Genomic DNA, 20736 nt, shown 5'->3' with positions numbered 1-20736 from the left:
GATTTTCCCTTTGAACAAATACAGGGTACAAATACATTTATATATATATATGTGTGTGTGTGTGTGTATATATATACACACACACACTCATAAAATATATACAAATATACACATACACATATTATATATACATATAGCATGTGTATATGCAAAAACAAAAAAACCCTCGATTTAAAAAAAATTGTATGTGCATACTTTACATATACATAGATAAAACATATTTTTATACATGGTATTTTATAGGTGTAGGGGGAGTACGCAACCACCTWCGCACCCCCTCTGGCAACAGATGCAACCATAACCCAGCTCAAAGTACACCAGACCCTGTGCACAAAGCATGGAAAAATAAATATACTTCYTTTGTAGCATACATTACACATTAATGACATATTAGCTAAACAGAGAGATAACAAATACACTAATGAAATTGCATTATAGTGTGCTTCTACTGAGTTTATAAGCTAGCAGCAGGAGGTTCTCAAATTAAAGAGGACATCTTTGTCCATCACAGATTCAATGACATCCCAGATTCTATCAAAAGGAGATTTATGTTGTTTAACTCCAGATATGAAGCTCAGTCTCAATTCTATAATCAAGTTGCTTTTGGTTGTACTTGCTCAGTTTATCCACCATGCACAATAAGGAGAAAAAGATAATAACTTTACCCATTGAATACATGATTAGAAATTGAGAAATGGTTAAGTGAATTCAAACACATTATCTGTTTTTATCTACGTGAGGATATATATTTTTACCTACTAGTGAAGAAGTACTGCTGAGCGTATTCAGTTACTAACTTTTATATGAAACAGCAAATATAACCTGCCATACAACCAAAACAGATCATAGTTTATTTCAGAAATTGGATTTTCATGTAAGTAATTCAAAAATGTACTTAACTCTCCCGCCAACTATTTCACTTATGTATTGTTTTCCGAATTTTTGCATACCAGTTTACGTAACTCTAATACACTTGAAAATCTAGAATGTCTGAAATATATGCAGCTGTGTAATTTTATTTCAATTTTTCCTCAGAAACTTACTCGTTCCCATATTTAGATTCTATTGTTTAATGCTCACTCCTTAAGTGTTTTATGTTAAGATATCACGAATTAAAGGCATGGATGGATAGAAAAGTGGAAGCTTTCTTCTCAAAGTCATTAAACAAGATTTGTCAGTTTTTATTTCAAACCTTCAAATCTGTATTTCCACCTTACTTTATAGGCTGGTTTTACTAGCAATAGTAAGAAAAAAAGCTACTGAACKTACTACACCTTTTAATAATAGAGATACTTCTTACAAAATGTTATAAATTCGCAGTTTACTGGTTCAATATTTATTTAGGAAATTGTTGCTTTAAGTTTTCTCCCTTAAGTAAAATTACAAAAAAAAAGTTGTAGATTAATTCAGTAATTGTACTGTGTATTTAATATACAACCAAAAAGATCACAYAGGAATACCCAAGGAAACATTTCAATCTCAAGTCATTTCACAACACAGATTAAAATGTCAATGTAGACAATGTAGATAACAAAAATGTAAACTTGTGAAAGAGCTCATCTCTTAACCAGATCTGATGCAACTCAAAAGTACTCAGCTTGCAACCTAGGGACCAACTGCAGCGTCATACCAATGGACCTTTCCCCCAAGGCTCCTCAGGAATAAGACACAGATGGAGAGACCGACTGACCAACCGACCACTCTCAGCTCCCAGTTCAGAAGGTGGGGAGGGGGGGTCGGCGACTGCTTCACATCTAGACACATGACAAAAAGCTACTGCTCATTCCCTGCCCAATCTGAGAAACCCCAGCAAGACTCTTTCTATCACAGAATAGCTCGCTCCCAGAAATTCTCCTATGATCCAAGCAGCTCTAGGCAGGGTACCAGAACATGAGAACATTACACTTGCAGATCTCCCATACAGACCTAATACATTTAGCACTTTCACATACAGTGTCTCTGTATAAAAAATATACGCATTTGGACATTCATTGTATGGCTTCTAACCATGCTCTTCCTCAGGAATGTCTGAGAAAGCAACACAGAGATAACAAAGAACAGGACTGTGGAGATGACAGCATTGAAGTGAAGATTCTCATCCACAAAACTCTAAGGAAATTGTCCTCTACCTTTTAAAGTCAGATTAAGTAAAGTTTCCTGCATTGATATCTCAAGGAGCTTACCCACTAACGAAAAAATAGGATCTTAAAGCACAGATTTTAAAAGCACACAACATTTCTCAAGTCTAACAAATAAAATAGAATTATCTTCCTTACCTAAGTGAAGGCTCATTTATTTGAAAAGAGTTCAACACTGAATTCTAAGCTAGTGTCCCACTCTTGCATGTCCARTGTCTAGTAAAAACATCTTATCATATGAAAATCTTACAAAAATTAGTAATAGACTAGAATATCAAAAGATTGAATACAATAATTTTTCTTCAGAACACCAATCTGAGGGATTSCATTCCTAGAATGACCTCAAGCACCTTTCCAGGAAGTTTGGGAACATACATGGCYGCATAAAACTAAGCATTTCTGTTTGATCCCAACCAGATTTTACACACTCAAATACTCCTCAGAAGACRGTGTTAATATTTTTGCCTAAAACTCTTAAGATGGTGGTATTTCCAACCATCATTTCATTCTGTAATGAGCCTCATTCACTGCAATAAATGCAGCATCCTTTGCGGYACTGAAAGCACAAGCAAGAACTTAACGGATTGGCATGAATTCTATCTAAAAACACTGTTGAGCAAATGTGGCTGTATTAGAAAAGCTAAAGCATATACTTGGTAGAGCTTTATCATTTGATTGAATTATGATTTAAAAGAAACCTTAACAAATTGCTATTCATATCAACTATAACTTCAAAGCCTTTGATGTATTTGTTTCCAGGTAACCGATTTCTTTTGAAGTTCATTCTTCCTATCTTCAAAGATAGAATTTGTCTCTATAAATAACTAAAAAGAACAGTAAGCTGCAAAAATTTTGCTATATTCTGTAAGGGAAAAAAAGATCGCCAATCCTTGACTCTAGATGGAGTCCCAATGACTGACATGATTTTGACAAAAATTTTGAACATGAATGACAAGTCTTAAGAAAGAGCTTGGTATTACAGAAAAAGCAATCTGTTTCAAGACAGTTATCTGATCTGGCTGTTTTTCTTCAGTGCCAGGGCAAAATTCTTGGTCATCTCCAAAAATGATGCTCTTTCTCATGAGCTTTTACTTCATCTCATGATATGTCTGCCTCAGAAGCATGTGGCTATTCTCCTGACTCATTTCACAAAAGGRGCAAATCATGCACCACAAAAAAAAAGAGCATCGCTTTAGCGCACGCTTTCCTCATAGTCCCAGTAATGTTCTATTCCCATGCTACCCCTTACTTTACATCATTTCCTCARTTTTCTCTAGTCCCAAAACAACCAGTGAAAGACTAGATAATATTTTATAGTGGCTGAAAAAAAGGATCATCACTTGCTTTCTTAAAAGGAATAAGTCTAAATGATCTCAGGTATATAGATGGCAGGATCTTGACTTTGGCCAGAAACAACACATCAGTCTAACAGTAGGTTAATCATAGGAAAGAGAATTCATGGATATAGAATATGCAAAAAGCAGCAGAACACATAGGATTGTGCGAATTTAAAATGACATGCCAAGTTGTAGCACTATGAACCTCTACATCCMAAAATCAAGTAGCCAAATCATTTTTCAATGTACATAAAGCCCAAATGTAGTACGTGTTATGTGACTGCACTTTAATGGCGTCAATCAACCATTTGCTACATGCTAACTTTCTTTACTCCAAGGTTAGTGTACCATACAAACAAGACAAGACCAGCTAGACTTTACAGAAAGGTTTTCCAGATTTGCAAGATGCCAACCCTTTGGCACGTCCTCCAGTCTTTACTCATGTTATTAATTATTAATAATTTGGCTGGGAGATACTAAATTAAGAAAAGTTTGAAAAAAGAAAGAGGAAATCTGACTTCAAGAAGTTGAATTTTTGCAAAACAAATACTTTGCTGAAATTCTGAGCAATAATTAGATTTTGCGCTGCCACTAATTACTAGCTGCTCAGTAACATAAATATTAAGTACTAGTGCCTAATAACCTTAGAAATTTAAAGAAAACTAATATAAATGTGGGGATATTTTCAGGACTACTAAAAAGCAAAAATCATCAAGTATAAAACACATATTGTAAATCTAAGTAAAATCACAGGAAAAAAATCATTAACTTATGTCAAGCTAGTGCTTGTGATATGGTCTTAGACATTCAAGAAAAAATAATTATCTAGTGCTAAGTGTGTTTCACTGATTCATTCTATTGTCCTGTGATCACTAGAAAGGAATAAATTCTCAAGAATGGGATAACAGATTTGAACATATGCCATATGCTTATCACAGCTATTCATCCAATTTTGTTTAACTCTTGCTATTTATATGCTAAATGGAAGATCAACTTTTGATCTTCCACAGCTTGGTACCTACCATATGGATATATTCTCTATATCAAAGAAAAAAAAATAAAGAAAGAAACCACCACACACACACACACACACCACGAAGCCCTGTTACTCAACTAAACTCACAGGCTTCAGTAGCATTTGCTAGACAAGATTCCACGAAACAGACAAACTCCATGTTGAGTTTCACAGGAGCTAGTTCCAACATCTTGCCTGCTAATGAACAGTAACCACTTAATGTATTTATATGGCAGAAATCATGATCATTATTTAGCTTCATCAAATCTCATTAGGGCTAATAACAACCAGAAGGGTAACAACTTGCTTCAGTCCTTTGCTGTGCAAGATACTGAATACTAGAATCACAAAAGCAATTTTTCCTGGCCATAAAGCAGTAGCAAGCAGGTAAGAGTGCAGGTAGCACTTGAATTAGGTTCTATATTTTAACTTGATCCTAACATMTTTAGGGAAACKGAATACCACTGTATTATCAGTATAATACCATTGCGTATATCATAATATATGATGAAGTTGATCACTATCATCAGGAAAAACCTTGTATGTCTTTAAGGAAACAGTTTATTTCAGTCTTGAGTAGCAACTTTCACCTGTTTATTTCTCCTAAAAGTTAGTGGTGAGTATGAAAAACAATTTGCAAGCTTACAGAGATAGTTTCCCTTAAGATAATCTACTTCTAAGTGTTAACACTGATAGAGGTAAACTACAACACCCAACCCGCAGCAGAGCAAAATATGCAGGTTTAGTCTCTACAGGCTTATCTATATAGAAGTTTTATAGTCGATGCATTTTGCCAATATTGATAATATTGATTGATTCAGCAAAGATTTGAAGTAGGCAGTTTTGCAAGCAATAATATTTAGACAGCTTGTTTTCATATCCTTGAACTATTTGTTAGCAATGATTTTTTTTTTTAATCAAACCAGAATTAGCAACTTTATTGCTAGCCACTCATACCAAATAGGATGAAGCATGTGCCAATATTTAAAGAAAAATGTTTTAATATTGATGTGTACTTGATAATCAAATACTATTTATTCCAGAATAGGTTAACCTTTTTAATTTGTTCCAAGTTTTCCATGTAAGAAGTAATATGTAATAATTTGACAGAAACCTTGCAGAGTAAGTTATTCTGTAATACGTATTGTAGAACAACTAAGTACAGAAATATACTCCTGAACAAAAATAGCTCTAATTCAGAGTAACATCTTTGCTTAGAAGATGTTCTATTGTTCTAGAATAAAATTCAGTTTCATTCAGAAACTGCTTATGAAAAATGTTTCATACCTATTTTTTTGAAGAATTTCCCTTATAACACCTATGACCTGTAACACCCACTCTGCAAATTCTAAACACACTAGCACCGCACTACTTTCCTTGCTTGAACAGCATTTGACAAAAAAGTAATCTGGGCACTTACGGTTTAACAAAAATCTGCCATCTTTTTTGCATGCTCAGTAAGGTCAAAAGAGGTAGAAAGGTACCACCTGTGGACATGCTCACTGTAAGGTAAATGCAGATGTGAGAAGCCTCTCAGTGCTAAGTGTCTAGCTGCTTCCTTTTCATAGAAATAGAAATGACTTCTAAAATACTGTCCACCTGCACCTTTCATGTCTAAAAAAAAGAAAAAAAAGGCATCTTGAGCCTTCTTCTTTGTTCTCTATTTTAGCAAGCTGTCAGAAAGAGTCAGCGTATCATAGAAGAACCAAGCTCAGCATTTCTTCTTATAAACTGAATAGCAACCAGAGAAGGTCGTTGTATTTCTAAAATGCTTTCGACATCAGCTGACTGCAAGGTTTATTGAGTGTTAAAGGCACCCTGTGTTCCCATTACTATCCCTGACTCTTCTGCCAATTCACATAAAATCTTCTCCTTCCCATCTCAGTACAGAGGCCCACCACAAAAAGGGAAAACAGGTTATAAAGAAGCAAACTGCTTGCTTTCAGCATTCCATTTCAGGTAGGTCTTGATGCACTAAATTCAATATGATAGTAATTTTTTTTCTTACCGTTCAGTCAGCAATTAGATAAATGCCAATTGAGGTTACATTCTGTTCACTTTAACATAGCAGAATTTTTGGGCCACTCTGCCTGTACATCACTTCATATTTTTATATCAAAAAAGATGTTTTTCAAAAGCAGAAATTTGTATTAATATAATAATATAAATATTAATATAAATTTAAGTCTGCAGAAAAACAGGAATTAAAGAACAACTTAAAAAAAAAAGTTAACACTTACAGACTTCCTAAAATATGCAAATCCCTGGTCCAGTCAGTTTCTAAATAAAGAAGAAACTGGCAAATACACTGAGTACAGAGTCTTCCAAATATTTATTTTTATTAAACTATTCTATACTTCATATGCTTTTTGCAGTGTTTCAAAATTCACTGTTTCATTCTGCAATAAATGGTTCACAACATTTCTTGCCTACAATGGAAAGCTACTAGTTCATTTTCCAACTTCCCAATTGATTACTTYTTATTTAAACCCAATGGCAAAGCACTCAAAGCAATTATAATGATTGCAGCCTTTTCTGCCAAAAAGCCAACACCAGATTAATGTCCATTTACTCAGTAACTGGTACTGAACATTCCTTTCCAAGTTCAGGAGCCTACAATTTGGTAACATATGGCTTTTCAGATACTGTACATTAATCACTATTGTAAAAGTTAGACACCTCTGCGGCTAGGTAACAGGGCATGAAACTAGCATTACCTTTTATCATATATTAAGCCAGTCATCATAAGCCAGCTAGAGGCCATGACTTTTAAAGGTTTATAGCTAGACTAAATCTTATGTTATGTAATAAGATAAAGACTGATAAAGACAATAAATTCAATGATAAACTCTGTTACTTCAGAATTTGTCAGTTAGTCAAATTGGAATTCAATAGATACAAATAAAATGAAATATTTCTACCAAAGGGACAAAAGAGAAACTCTTACAACACAATGACTGTAATGTTACAGACATATCAAGAAAGTTGAGCATTTACTGCAACTGCTTCACAGAAACTGATAACAAAAGTAATCAATCCATCATTTCATTAGTGTGCAAATGTATTGTATTAGGGTACAAACAGCATTAGTCTATGCACTAACAGCACCTGAAATAAATTGAGGCAAATGTCAGATGACAAAAAGCGGCAAAAGCAGCAACCCATAAACCAATGTCAGATATCAAGTGGAACATTTTGCAATAAAAGTAGCAGTCTGAAGAGTAGAAATTGAAACCAAACTATATCAGTGACTGCAGTCAAAAATACCATAATAGAAATTACAGAAAATAAACATGACAGAATAAAAAATAATAATACAAACATAGAAGTGCTGAACTCACAGGCTGACAATCACCTAGACTGACAGAGTATAGTCAGTGGACTGCACAGAGTTCACTGTACAAACAAATTCTGTACAAGAATAAACAATGATCTTGTAATACCTCTGASTATAGAGATACCCCAAGATGAAACAGAGTATCAAAAGCAAAATGACTGAGCATATCTCCACAGGTTGTGGATCCTTTCATTCTGTCACACTTCCATATAATGCTCCATAGGGAAAAACAAACAAACAGAAAAAAAACCACACTCTCAAAATAGAGGATGAGGTTATTTAAATGACTGATGACCTACATTAATCCATGCAAAATATAAATCCACAGTAACACTTCAACATTTAGATTATCAAATTGCCAACATTTCAAACCTAACAAGGGTGTGTCTTGGATTGCTCTTAAAACTGAAACTCAACTTTCGAGACTGTCTTATTTTATTAAAATCTCACAAATATCATTAAGATTTTTCAAGCAAGTCTACCAGCTCACAACTAAAATTCCATACTGATACCATACAAATAGATTTTTATATCACTTGGTTATCTACTGTTTTGTGCATTTTATTTATTGTTACCATTTGCCTCTGTGCCCACATCTCTGCGTTGAGATCTTGGCTTCCTACGTCCTTCATGTGCTAAATACACTACAGCAATTAAAAAAGGCCTTGTAACATTTTTCAGACTAACTGCTTAAGTGTGCAAAGTTCATTAATTTGTCACGACCCCCCAAGCAAAAAGAAGAGAGAATTTACTGCATGCATGTGGTAAGTGGTCTAGATAGCCTACGGCATTGAACCCATCCTCCTCCTCCTCCTCCTCTTCCCCSACAGTACGCGTACATGCACACGCACACCTCCTCCAAATGACCAGGAAGCAGCAGCAGACAGAAGGCACATTCAGCCATTTAGAACAAATAAATATGGTATATCTAAAGAACAAACCAAACTCATGTTGCCTGTACTCCCTAATATTTCATGACGTTTTTGACAGACAGAATACTTCTTCAGAAATGACTTCAAAAAAAACAGCCTTTACCAATCCACATCTGAAACATGTAAGATTAAAAACATACACAATAAAAAGAGATTCCTTACGGAAACCGGAGAGGAAGGGAGATCAACCCAATTAATGCTAAATAAGACAGATTGCAGATCGACACTGCATTTTCCTCCTGTGACCATCTACTATTAAGAGGCACTCTTACAGCACTGAACAGACTTCAGCCCCACAGTCCAAAGAGATATATCAACAACCAAAAGAGAATAATTTTCTAGAAGCATTTACCTTGTAAGAGACAAAATTAAGTGGGCAAGACACTTACCTATAAGAAGTGGGTAAGACAAACCAAGAAGCTTGACGTTCAGGCTAGGAAAGATAACACGGAATAAACAGACACATGCACAGGTATTGTTCTTATTGATTATAGTGATTATAACTTATAAATAATTTCTRAAATCCACATTTCTAGAATCTACTGCTCACAGAAATATTTAAGATGGAGGATACCCATGCTTTTCAGAGAAAACAACTTTTTTAAACAGATTCAGAAGCATGATAAGAGTCCAAAACCAATCATACAACAGAATCAGGCCTTCCACCACCAATCCTCAGTCATTTCTCAATTTTAATGTTAAAAAGAACATACCAATGATTACAAAAACTATAATATTACTAAATTAATTGTGAACAGAAAAATAAAACCTTGAACATCTGTAAAAAGCTACTCCCCTCTTTCCACGTGAAAATTTAAGTATTCCAATCAATTGTACATGTGTATAAATACAGTGGATATGAACAGTTTTTCTAATTTTTTGACTGTAATTTCTACACAAAGTATTATCTTGCAGCTAGTTATGATATGGCAACAACCCTTCCATGATCCAGTTTCCCTTCAAATATTCCGTTTGCTGTCTTGATAATTAATACATGGTTTTTTACCCCTTTTCTCCCAACCATTCTTCCTTTCTCACAAACGGTCAGAAATATGTCACACCACAAAAATGGTAAAAGCTATTGTGATACTTCATTCCTACTACTTTAGTTTCTGCAAATATTACCTGAAGTACTTTGACATTTTTCTGACACCATAAAGCTAAACTTTCTCAGTTTCAACAAATAATTAATTTTTCAAAAACTATAAAGTAATTAAGACTACCCAAAATTCAAATTGAGTAAGAAGTCAGCAATTACAGACTGCATGTATTTTACCAGATCTGCAAGGGCCTCTAATTAAACGCATTAATTACCCTAATCTTCTTAGGGAAGTAATAAATTGGAAGAGCTGATTAATGCACTGGATTTAGTTCAGCTTGTTAAATCTGACACCCTGGCAAAGGAAGACTATCTTGAAAAGCTCTTTTAGCTAAGTAATTGATATTTTACTCTCAGTAATTTGCCATTCCATAATAAGAGCTATTTAGTATATTGATTCCTCAGGTTTTTGTTTTAATATATGTTAGTTATATTTAAAGAGTGCTCATAAAGATTATGAAAAAATGTGAACTTTGACCTTTCCTGTCCATGAAGAGTCACTTTCACTTCGAACACAAATTGGTGTATTTCCTTGTAGGCTATAAATCCTAATTAATTTTAATTCTAGAAGCTGCTAATAACATTTTATAAAGCCCATACGGACACATTAAGTACTCCACACAATTCATAGAGCCAGCATCTAAATCAGTTTTTAACATTAAATGACTGCTGAAATACACTGATCACTGTAGGACAGTGATCCTCAATTTCTCCTCTCCTTTTTATCTATTTACACAAACAGATGGAAGCAAACAGATATTCAATCACAATCAATGGAAAAACTCTAGTGATAGCAATCATGTTTTTAGGCATTTCAAGATAGCTTGGAATAAGGATCACAAAACATTATTACTCAAAGAAAAAAAAAGAAGTATCTCCATTTAAGTTTGCATTCTATGCTTAATGCTTGATTTAACAGTTAAAATAGTTTATTTCATTCCTGTAGCTTAGTTAGGAGCTGATTAAGATAACACCTCATAGATCTGGGACTCAGAGCCTTCCTGACCTCACATGCTGCAACATACCAATGGAAGTAAGACAGAGTAAAAGTTTGGGAACATGCAGCTACGGATTTATAACGGACTGATTTCACTACAATATACTTATTACTCCTAGCTTATTACACTGAATATAAAGATGCATCAAGCCCCACTTTAAAAATAATAAACAAAGGGATGAACATGGAAGAAATCCGCTCTACCACAGAGAGATTCAAGAAGTACAGAAGAAGGCAAGATAAACGCTTATATTCAAAAAATGTTTCAAAATATTCCACGAAACCTAAACAGCTTCTCAGATATCCTACAAAACACAGAAGTGAATAAAATATTTCATATGAAGCATCCCAGAAAGTCTTACATATTCTGAATCAAGTCTGGTTGAACTTCCTCTCCATGAGCACCCCCAAAAGGTATCTTCACATTCCCATTCCATATTCCTTAAAGCTGACATTTCATATTTCTGCTCCAACACTGGTAAGCTCCACCCTCTAAATCAAAAATGTGTTACTCTTCTGCTAGCAAAAGACTACTACTTACATACGTTGAAAATCACAGTCACCATGAACCTAAAATTTATCCTTGGTTCCACAGGCGAAAAGCAGCATCAACTAGCATTATTTTCACAACTGAACTATAATATTTATTATAAGCAAATGTGAAGCCAAACAGAGAATATGAGGGGGCTGGTAATTCATGAAATGAGACATGAAAGGACCTACAAGAAGAATTAAAGTTAACAAATTTGGATGTCTCTTAAATAATACCTTCTACTCATTTTTTTGTGACAGAATACAAATACAAATTTACTGTTTATCACTTGATTACTAAGTGGCAGTTAATTTTAAACCTCATCCTCTGCAGTCTTCTGAAGGGAGTAGTGCTTCCTTACTATTATAATAACCACTTTCTTAGATAGTGTGTTCTTTTAAACGAGACTGAAATTTTTCTTCCATTGATTGTGTATTATTTGCAAAAAAATGTTCTCAGCCTCTGCCTGAGGTTCCCATGTACTACAAGAAGTCAGGCATAAGTAGCAAACCAATCCAACTATTTTCCAACTGATGATATCAATAATTTAAAAATGCTTTCAGGATCACTTAAACTGGTCAGTGGTAGATTAGTTATAAAAATCTGTCAAGAAATTAGTCTCCTATGAACTTGAGGTTTCTAATACAAACTTTAAGCTTAATGTAAGCAACTTAAAGATGATGAGAAAAATCTCTCAACTTTCAGGATGAACACAAATGAAAACAGAAGAAAACTGTTTTCAGTTTATCTAAATGAACTTTTGACTTCATAAGCACTATGTGTACTGGTTCTTCACTGCTGAACATCAACTTAGGTCTAAAAAATATGACAACTATCCAGGTTGCGGCTAGCCTCTGTGTGTATGAGTTTCATTTCACTGCTTAAAGGCATGACATCATTTTATCAATGACAATACAATTTGCTATATTTGATCATATATATTGATCAGGGAAAGTAAGAGTGGAACCAGAGAAAGCAAATCATGAAAAGTTACAGAATCCTTTATAGGCAAGATGCAGACCATGCGAACTGACTAACCTGTCAACAGTAAAAAGTCAGACTACAACTCTCATGCTGGCTTCAGTCTCATGCAAAAGAACTGTGTGTTAAACGGGAAAGCAGAACACTGATCTCAGTTCATATCCCATCTGATGAACTGTGCATATTTTTATAATACATCACAAAAACTTTCCTCTAAAAATTGAATTRAATTGTGGAAATAATCAGTAGGTATTAGATGAGCTAGATATGCAGATACTGGAAAGTACACTAGAACAAACTGAATGAAATCATTAACACTAAAGCAGTTACCTTTGCATTTATTACTTACTGTTTAGTTTCACATCAACGGACTACTATTTTTTCTGGGAAATTCAAATCACATTAAAAGGTAGAGCCTCCATTTTGCAGAAGATACATGGCCTTGTTTTTTTCCTCTGCAGACTTTCTAAGAAAAACACTGCTTTGTGACAAAAATATGTCTTCTTGGCATTTTTCTAGCATCTTTCTCCACATTTCTCCAGGCAATACAAAACTTAGTTTCAGCATTTTCTGTCAACATTAAAGACTAAAATCCTGACAAGCACATGAGAGTCTTGTGCTTAAAGATGCTGTGTATTTAAGTTTTCATGTTATCACACTTTCCAAATGAAGCAAAAATACAAATCAAATGCATGCTTTTAATCTTGTCAAAGAGCTTCTGAAGATGGGGGGGGGAGAAGGGAGGAAACACAGCAACATTTCTACTGACCTATCCCTCCTTTTCTGCATGTTTCTGAACTCCACACTCTTCTTGCCCTTAAAATTGAAGCACGGAAAAGAAGCTGTTTACCTAAGAACCCTTTATTAAAGTTCTTTAAACAAAGCTGTAATTATGATTGTTTCCTGAGTAATATTTGTAAACTACTGAGGCTGATAATGAATCTACCATTCCCCTTAAAAATATTCTTCTGGATAACACAAATGTGTCTATTCTAACAAACTCCTAGTGCATGTAATCTACAACAAAAGCAACTTCTTCTGAAACAAATGCTTCTGATATTACCTAAACATTTACTACTTTTACTATTAAAAGAGTAAGCAAAGACTTTGGTATATTTTAACTACGCTTGTGCATACCTCATCTTATATTTCCAGACTATATATTTGAGCTTTTAAATGCTTTTGGCTAGATTAGTTTTAGGTTAAATAATAATTATTTCAGACCTTCACTCAAGGTCTGAAAGGAGGGGTACAAATACAGCTTACAATTTGGAAAACTACAGTTTCATGAAAACTTTGACACTTCCTTTCACATGCCCACTTGAAACTTAAAGGAGCTATCATTCCTTTACAAATAAAAAGAAAGAAAAGCTGAATACTCTAAGGTTTATTAATTCCCTTTCTTCCACACAACCTATTAAAAAAAACCTGTCATTCAAAAAAATACATTATTACAGTACTCAAAGTTTGTCAGAACTGTTCACTTTTGAATTTTAGTTAATTAGTTTAACTTCTGATCCAAGACATTTGTTCTAAATCCTTGAGTTTGCATAACTGATGGATAACAAGATGATATTTAAGCATATAGCTAAATTTCATGCCAGTACACAATCTTATTAGTTGTAGTGGACCTAATGAAGCATGTAAAGGTAAACAGAGTTTTAATTTCTGTCTTCAATCATGCAGCATATAGCATTTGTAAATCAACCACGAATATTTGCCCTCTAATTTTTTATGTTCAAACCTTCTGTTCAACAGTGCCGAAGCTTTTTTTAAAAGAACAAGAAACAAAACAAAGAAACAAAAAAACCCACACAACCCACACACTGGTAGTGGGGTGAAGGAACTGACCACGTCTGTCCTCAGGTACATGTTTTCTCTAGGAGAAACCACCAACATGCAATACCTGTTTTGACATGTTGACATGTTTGTCATTGATAGATCCTCTCTAGTGTGCGGATATCCATACACCTCCCAGCATTCAGAAGACTCATTGTTTGGTGATATCGAACAAAAAACAACAGTATCTAATTCTAAGAGACATAACCCAGCTGACATGCTGTACACACGTAGAAATTAGAGACCACTACAAACCTTACTAATTCTGCTCTACCCGCAAGGCAGGCCTCTTAAACACAGAACAGCATACTCAAGCTGGATGTAGCAGAACAAACACTAGATGAGCATATGATTTTCTCCCCCAAGGGAGGGATTCAGAGAACAGTCCAAATGTGACAGACTGATCAATTCCATTTAATGTACTAGTAGAAAGCACCCTGATACAATAATGGAGAAATATAAGAGAAGCTAAAGGCAAAAGAAAAAATTATTCGTAACAAGGGCAAGAAACTTCTGTTGCTAGACAAATTTCTTTCAAATTAATACTTATTGTATACTTGCATCTAATTACTCTGCTATATTATATCAAATGGAAACTATTCATTGCTTGCAGTCATATAACGCTGACATGGAAGAATGGAATGCAGTAATAGAAATTCACTATATGAATACATAGATGAAATTTTACTTAGCATCAGCACACTATGTTTTACTTTGCATCACCACGAACTTACTTTTGTATTACATTCTGTAAGCTGAGCATCATACCCAACTCACTTTTCATCTTTTCTCTGTTGGCACGGCACTCTGCCAAATAGCGGAGAGCCTAAAAGAAAAAAGAGAAGCATAGCAATTTAAYAGTATTTCCAGCATGTTACAACACATATCTGCAAAACTTTCAGGATGTCAGTTCTAGTAAAAAGATAAAAAGCACTGCTACCTACTGTAAACATTAAAGGATTGTTTTATTTTCATAAATACACACAAATACACAGAAAGTTTAGGATAACTAATCTGTGAGAAAAAGTTGAGAGACTGCGTTGGTTTAGACTGGCTAAGGGACAATTTAACAGCTGCCTACAACTACCTGAAGAGCCTTTACAGAGATGACAAAGCCAAACTTTCCTTAACAGCAGGAGATAATGTAACACGGGAGAAGAGCCACAAATTGCATCTTGCGAAGTACAGGTCAGACATTAGGAAAAAGCTTTTTCTGCTATGAGAGTAGTGCAGCACTAGAGCAGATGACCTAACAAGACTGCAGAATCCATCTTTGAAAGTTTTCAAGGCTCAACAAGACAAAGCTGACTCAATCTAGTGTTGGCAACAGTCCCACTTTCAGCAGGCAACTGCACTACATGACCTCCAGAAGTCCCTTCCAATCAGCATTTCTCTAATCTAAAATAATTCTTTATATACTATTCTTCTATCATAAGATCCAACAATTCTACAGACTCTTCTAGGACTAGAAGCACACACCCAGAAATTTCTACTGTCCACAGAAACAGAGGTTTGCCACAACTATTAAAGACTGACTGAAATATTAGAGTGATTAAGAAGTGAAAGAAGTTTATAATGTTTAAAATACCTGTAACACTTGAATTATTTATCATCCAATTGAAAGTGAAAAGAATATAAGCAATCTCAAGTTACAGGCTTAAGACTTTGTTCAGAAAACTCAGTACCTGTCATTAGAGATTTTCTTGCTATTAGGAAAAGCATGGACAGCATTAAGGGTGTCTGGTTTACATATTTAAATTGAAACTGTCTTTCCCATCTCCTGTAATTGCAATAATGATATCCTTGGGCTTTTAAGGAAAGGTTAAAGCAGCACTGCACTGATTATTCTGAGTATACTCTATCATGGAACACAGATCACATGGAAAGAAAATCCGTATCTGATAATACAAGGGATGAGCTCAGTACTTCCTGAAGTTATAAACTCCTGGATTATATCAGGAATACCACATCAAGGTGGGAGGATGGTGGAAAGGTTAAGAAAAAGAAATCTTGAAACTGGGAAACTGAAACATTTAAAATATCTTTTCTCATATGGCTTTTTTCTAATCTTTTTCTCAAAAAGCTGCAAAGTGAAATATCTACCTCATTCTTCACAATTCCTAAACTTCAGAGGCAAAAGCATATTCCATTTAAAATTTAAAATTACCTAGGAAACACCATATTACAAGAAGTCGTGACTCAGAAAGATTACCAAGATAGTGAAAGAAGCATATCTTCAGAAGCACTTTACATCTAACATTTTAATCTCTCTCTCAAACAAAACAAAGCAGAGAGGTTAGTGCTGCTTCACTGGAAATTTAGTTATTTGTTAATCAGTGTTCTGTCTGTCTTTCAAGGCAGACTTTTCTGCAGAACTTAGCACTGCTGACCCATTAGCAACCATGTACTCAGMTGATCCTCCTTCCTAGCATAACACTCTTCCAGATAAAATTTCTTTTCATGAGCCACATCTCTTATTCACAGTGCAGACAAATTTTGAAAATCTTTGCCTTTTCTTAGATGGAACACCCAAAAGCATTTTTTGCATTATGCTTTAATTACAATTTTATTCATGTAGGTACAAGAACTGCACTCACAAAATACTGCAACACACAAATACAATGTGTTATATAATTAGTTTTGTGGTAATAAGGTTTAGAAGTGCACTCATTCTAAATAATGTCATGATAGGTACGTTGTTCACTGCCTCCCTTAAGAATGATGTGTCCCTTAATCCCTTCAAAGATAGAGAATTACTTACCTGTTTTTCTTTCTAAACCACCTACAGTACATTTTAGGTAAAATTCAAAACTATTTGACTGCCCTTTGAGAAAGTCTGGCTGCTGTCTGACACAACAMCACAAAGTCCAGTTATGATTGTTGCTATTTCCTGATGAGGATTGGTATCAATCATCCTAGTTTATAAAGTCTTATATGTATTTATTTTCTTAAATAATTTCCAACTACAGGCAGATATGTGAATGATAGCACTGAACTAGTTACTTCCACATTGAGAAAATTCTCAATGAGCAAAGACATTTGTCTTATTTCTATTAGTCTCTAATCTGGCAGTTTAACAACAATGTAATTTTTTGGACAACGGGAAAAAAAATCTAAGCAGAAAATTGAGTGAGAAAGTAGACTTTCCTTTCCATCTATTGCTCATAAATCCTTTACACACAAACATAGTTTCCACTAAAATAGGACCAAACACAAGATTTTCGGAACAACCAAAGTGACCTGACTTTTCAGGACTGCTGGGCACCAGAAGGCCTTATTTTTTTCCCCTATGTGAGCTTCAGAAAATTTATCTGCCTTTCTTCGGAAGTCAGATCATTTACACTTATGAATTGAAGTCTACTGAAGACATAAAGATAACTACCACAGATTTTGGCTCACTCTCTATTTAGCAAATCTACCTATCTACATTATCTTTAAGTTCACAAGGATAATCATACTTGACATTATAACTGAGAACAGCCTCTCCATGCTTGAATATAAACATAATGCCGTGAATCTTAATGACAAATGTCATCATCTTTGATGTCTCATAACTCAAATGTTAATGTAGTTTCCTAATTTTAGGGTCCTATTTTTGAAAATCTTTGTCCAAGTTTAAGAAAAAACTGATCTGATTAGTTCTAATTTTTCCATTTTAAATATTCAAAGCCTTTTAACATTTTAAGTGTACCATAAAAGGATTCCTAGGATCAAAACCAGGGAAGTAAATATGTCACTTTTTGATCAGATAGAGGAAAAGACCAGAAACTGGAGGTGGGGAGGAAGACATCCCCCCCCCCCCCGAAGGACTCTACAGCAAATCAAAAGAGTTAAATAGGGACTTCGGACGAATTAGCCGAATTCATAAATTTTCTGTATACGGGAACCACAGAATGCTACACAAAATAATTTAAAGACAGTACTTTACATCCTTTTATTTGGTACAAACTTCTTAATGGAAGCTCATTTGACTTTAATGATTCCCATTCAAGTGGGAGCACTTTTTTGAACAATGAGATGGCTAGAAGTAAAAAAGCAAAACAAAATGCCATATAAGCCCACCCACACACACACGTCTTTCAGAATGGAAAATACCCAAAAGAGAGAATAAAAAGCAGACAGCTGTTAGCAAGGATATTAAAAACACAGAACCTGAGCGGTTCAAAAACTCAGGAAGACAAGCCTAGGTGCAAGACAAAAATGTGTTTTCACAGTAAACTGATGCATTTATGCAAAACCAGTTTCTGCATCAGACTGGGATCTTGGGATACAGCATGATCTCTTCTAAATCCTGACTCTTAATCTAGTCTAAACATCGGTTGTCACTAAAAGGAGCAACACAAACCTGCCTACCATTCTCTCCCAACAAGAAGGGTGTTCTTACTACCCTTCCTTACATAATATCCAGAACTGTGAAGTCTCATTGCAAACTAGATTAGCTCTCATTTATCCAAAGTCGATCTTTTTATATGGGGTTCACTTTTATAACATGATCACAGAACAATCATCAAGTCTCATGGAGGGAGAGGGCAGCCCAAAGAAGTAAAAAAAGGAAAAGAGAGTATGAAAACCAGACAAGATGCTCTTTTAATAACACAATCTAAAGAAGTTGCAAGGGAAAGGAACAGAATGTGACATGTTCCAAAGATCTCTGCTCAGAATTCTTTCAGCATAACAAAAACAATTTTCAAAACCTTGGTGTCTGGAAAATATTATGGCATGGCTAACCTGAAGACAATTTAGAAGGAATAGGTATCCTGGATTATAAAATCTCATTCCCTGAACCAAAAAGAACATCAGAGAAACTGCAGCAAAGTCATCCTTATTGTGAAAGTAAAACAACAACAACACAAAAAAACAGAATTATTATACTGATGAGTCTTATGTATATGAAGAGTAATGTAAATTTATTTATAAAAGACAAAGCTCCTTGCTTATTCTTTAGTTTAACAACGCTGAGAAATTGATATTGACATAGAAATGGAGAAAAGAACATCAAATAAGTAAAAGTAATAACCTGACGTTTTATAAGGGAATCAGATTTTCAAGAAAATCYTGATTTTTGCTTGCCCTGTTTCTAAACAAGATATATTTTTTCCATTTAGTATTTGGATTCAGGATGAGTAATTATGGCTTTAGTATTCAGGACTTAAAACAAGAGGCGCCATGCAGAAGTTGGAACAAGCTAGATTAGATTATTAATAGAAATTTTTTTATATCATGAGGGTGATCAAATACTGGAACAGGTTGCCCAGACAAATTACTGACTCTCCAGCCTTCAAGTTGTTCAAGACGCCACTGGACTCAGCCCTGATCAGTGACCTGATTAGACCTGCTCTAAACAGGTGATCGGACTAGACCTCTGGTTGCCCATTACAACCAAAAGCAGGCTACGATTCTATGATTTTTTTTCAGTATATCAATGTCAAATGACTGTGTACATTTACCATGCCCCACAGCTGTGATTTTAAGAAAACCATTTAAGGGTGCTTATCTCCCTTCATGTAAAAAGTGAAATGACTGTATTAGGGGAAAAATGCAAAGTAAATTAATCTCTTCCAACAGCTAAGAATTCCCCTGGAATAATGTTTTGTTGCTAATTAATTTTTGAAACATATGTTTTTACAAAACTGCATAGTGAATATCAATTTAACATAAAATCATGTTTTAACTTTTACCTGCTTAAAGGTAATAGTAACAAAAAGTTACAAAGCAAAGCATCTGACTGACATACGAAGTTTATCTCCAGAATACTTACTAGTAAAGCTGAATGAACAACTGGAGGGTTAGGGTGGTCCAAAAACAGAATAAGACCTGGCAAACATCCTTGATCCTGAACAATGGCTCGTCTATTCAATGGATCAGCTGCTAGATCTCGCAGTTGGTTAACTACAGACAGTGCATCAGGCTCCTCACTCATAGTGGAATTCATTTTTTCTACACCATGCATATAAAATACCTGTTGAAAAAAAATGTATTAATACTACAATATTTAACATCAATTATGTCACAGATTAGACTGCAATACAGATGCATTGACTTGTTATAAATATAAAAATACATGGAATAGGATGTGGATATTAAAAAAATTTTAAATTGTAAATCTAAACTTCCTATGCAGAGACCAGATAGGTTTGATTACTAATATTTTGACTTGTTTCCTATACATAGTTTTAGATCAGTCAGCTTTTACAAGAGTATATATAAATATGTATTTAAATACTACTGACAAAGATTTCTGGGAAATAAATAATTTTCTCATAAATAGGCAACTTTCAAGTTTATAAATACTATTCTGTATAAACATGTGCAAAAATCACAATATATATTTTCACAGTGCCTTTAGCTGTAATCTCAACTTCACACAAAACTGAACCAGAAAAGCAAGCTAAAGATTGTTGCATCAAGTATAGGGAATGTGAGGTTCTAATCTAGAACTAAATACTGAACAACTAATGTAATGCAAAATCCACTCAAATGTAAAAAGGGTTTAAAAGTTTTTTCATAACTTCTCACTAGGGCCATCGGG

The 20736-nt window shown here is 34.5% G+C and overlaps 1 protein-coding gene across 2 annotated transcripts in view; it reads right to left on the bottom strand.

Annotated features, from left to right (window-relative positions):
• Positions 1-20736, bottom strand: part of ARMC1 (armadillo repeat containing 1) — a 34023-nt gene that overhangs the window by 10072 nt on the left and 3215 nt on the right. For both annotated transcript variants that reach the window (XM_085313538.1, XM_085313537.1), the window contains exons 2-3: positions 19966-20166; positions 14942-15033 (exon numbers count right to left, since the gene is read on the bottom strand). In XM_085313538.1, coding sequence (XP_085169664.1) covers positions 14942-15033; positions 19966-20157 — 284 coding nt within the window. In that variant the 5' untranslated portion in view covers positions 20158-20166. The remainder of the gene's footprint in view (positions 1-14941; positions 15034-19965; positions 20167-20736) is intronic.

The sequence above is a fragment of the Rhea americana genome, unplaced genomic scaffold (assembly GCF_003343005.1).
Source record: "Rhea americana isolate MKP2758 unplaced genomic scaffold, rheAme1 scaffold_39, whole genome shotgun sequence".
NCBI classification, from domain to species: Eukaryota; Metazoa; Chordata; class Aves; order Rheiformes; family Rheidae; genus Rhea; species Rhea americana.
This window is presented reverse-complemented; position numbering and strand designations above follow the sequence as displayed.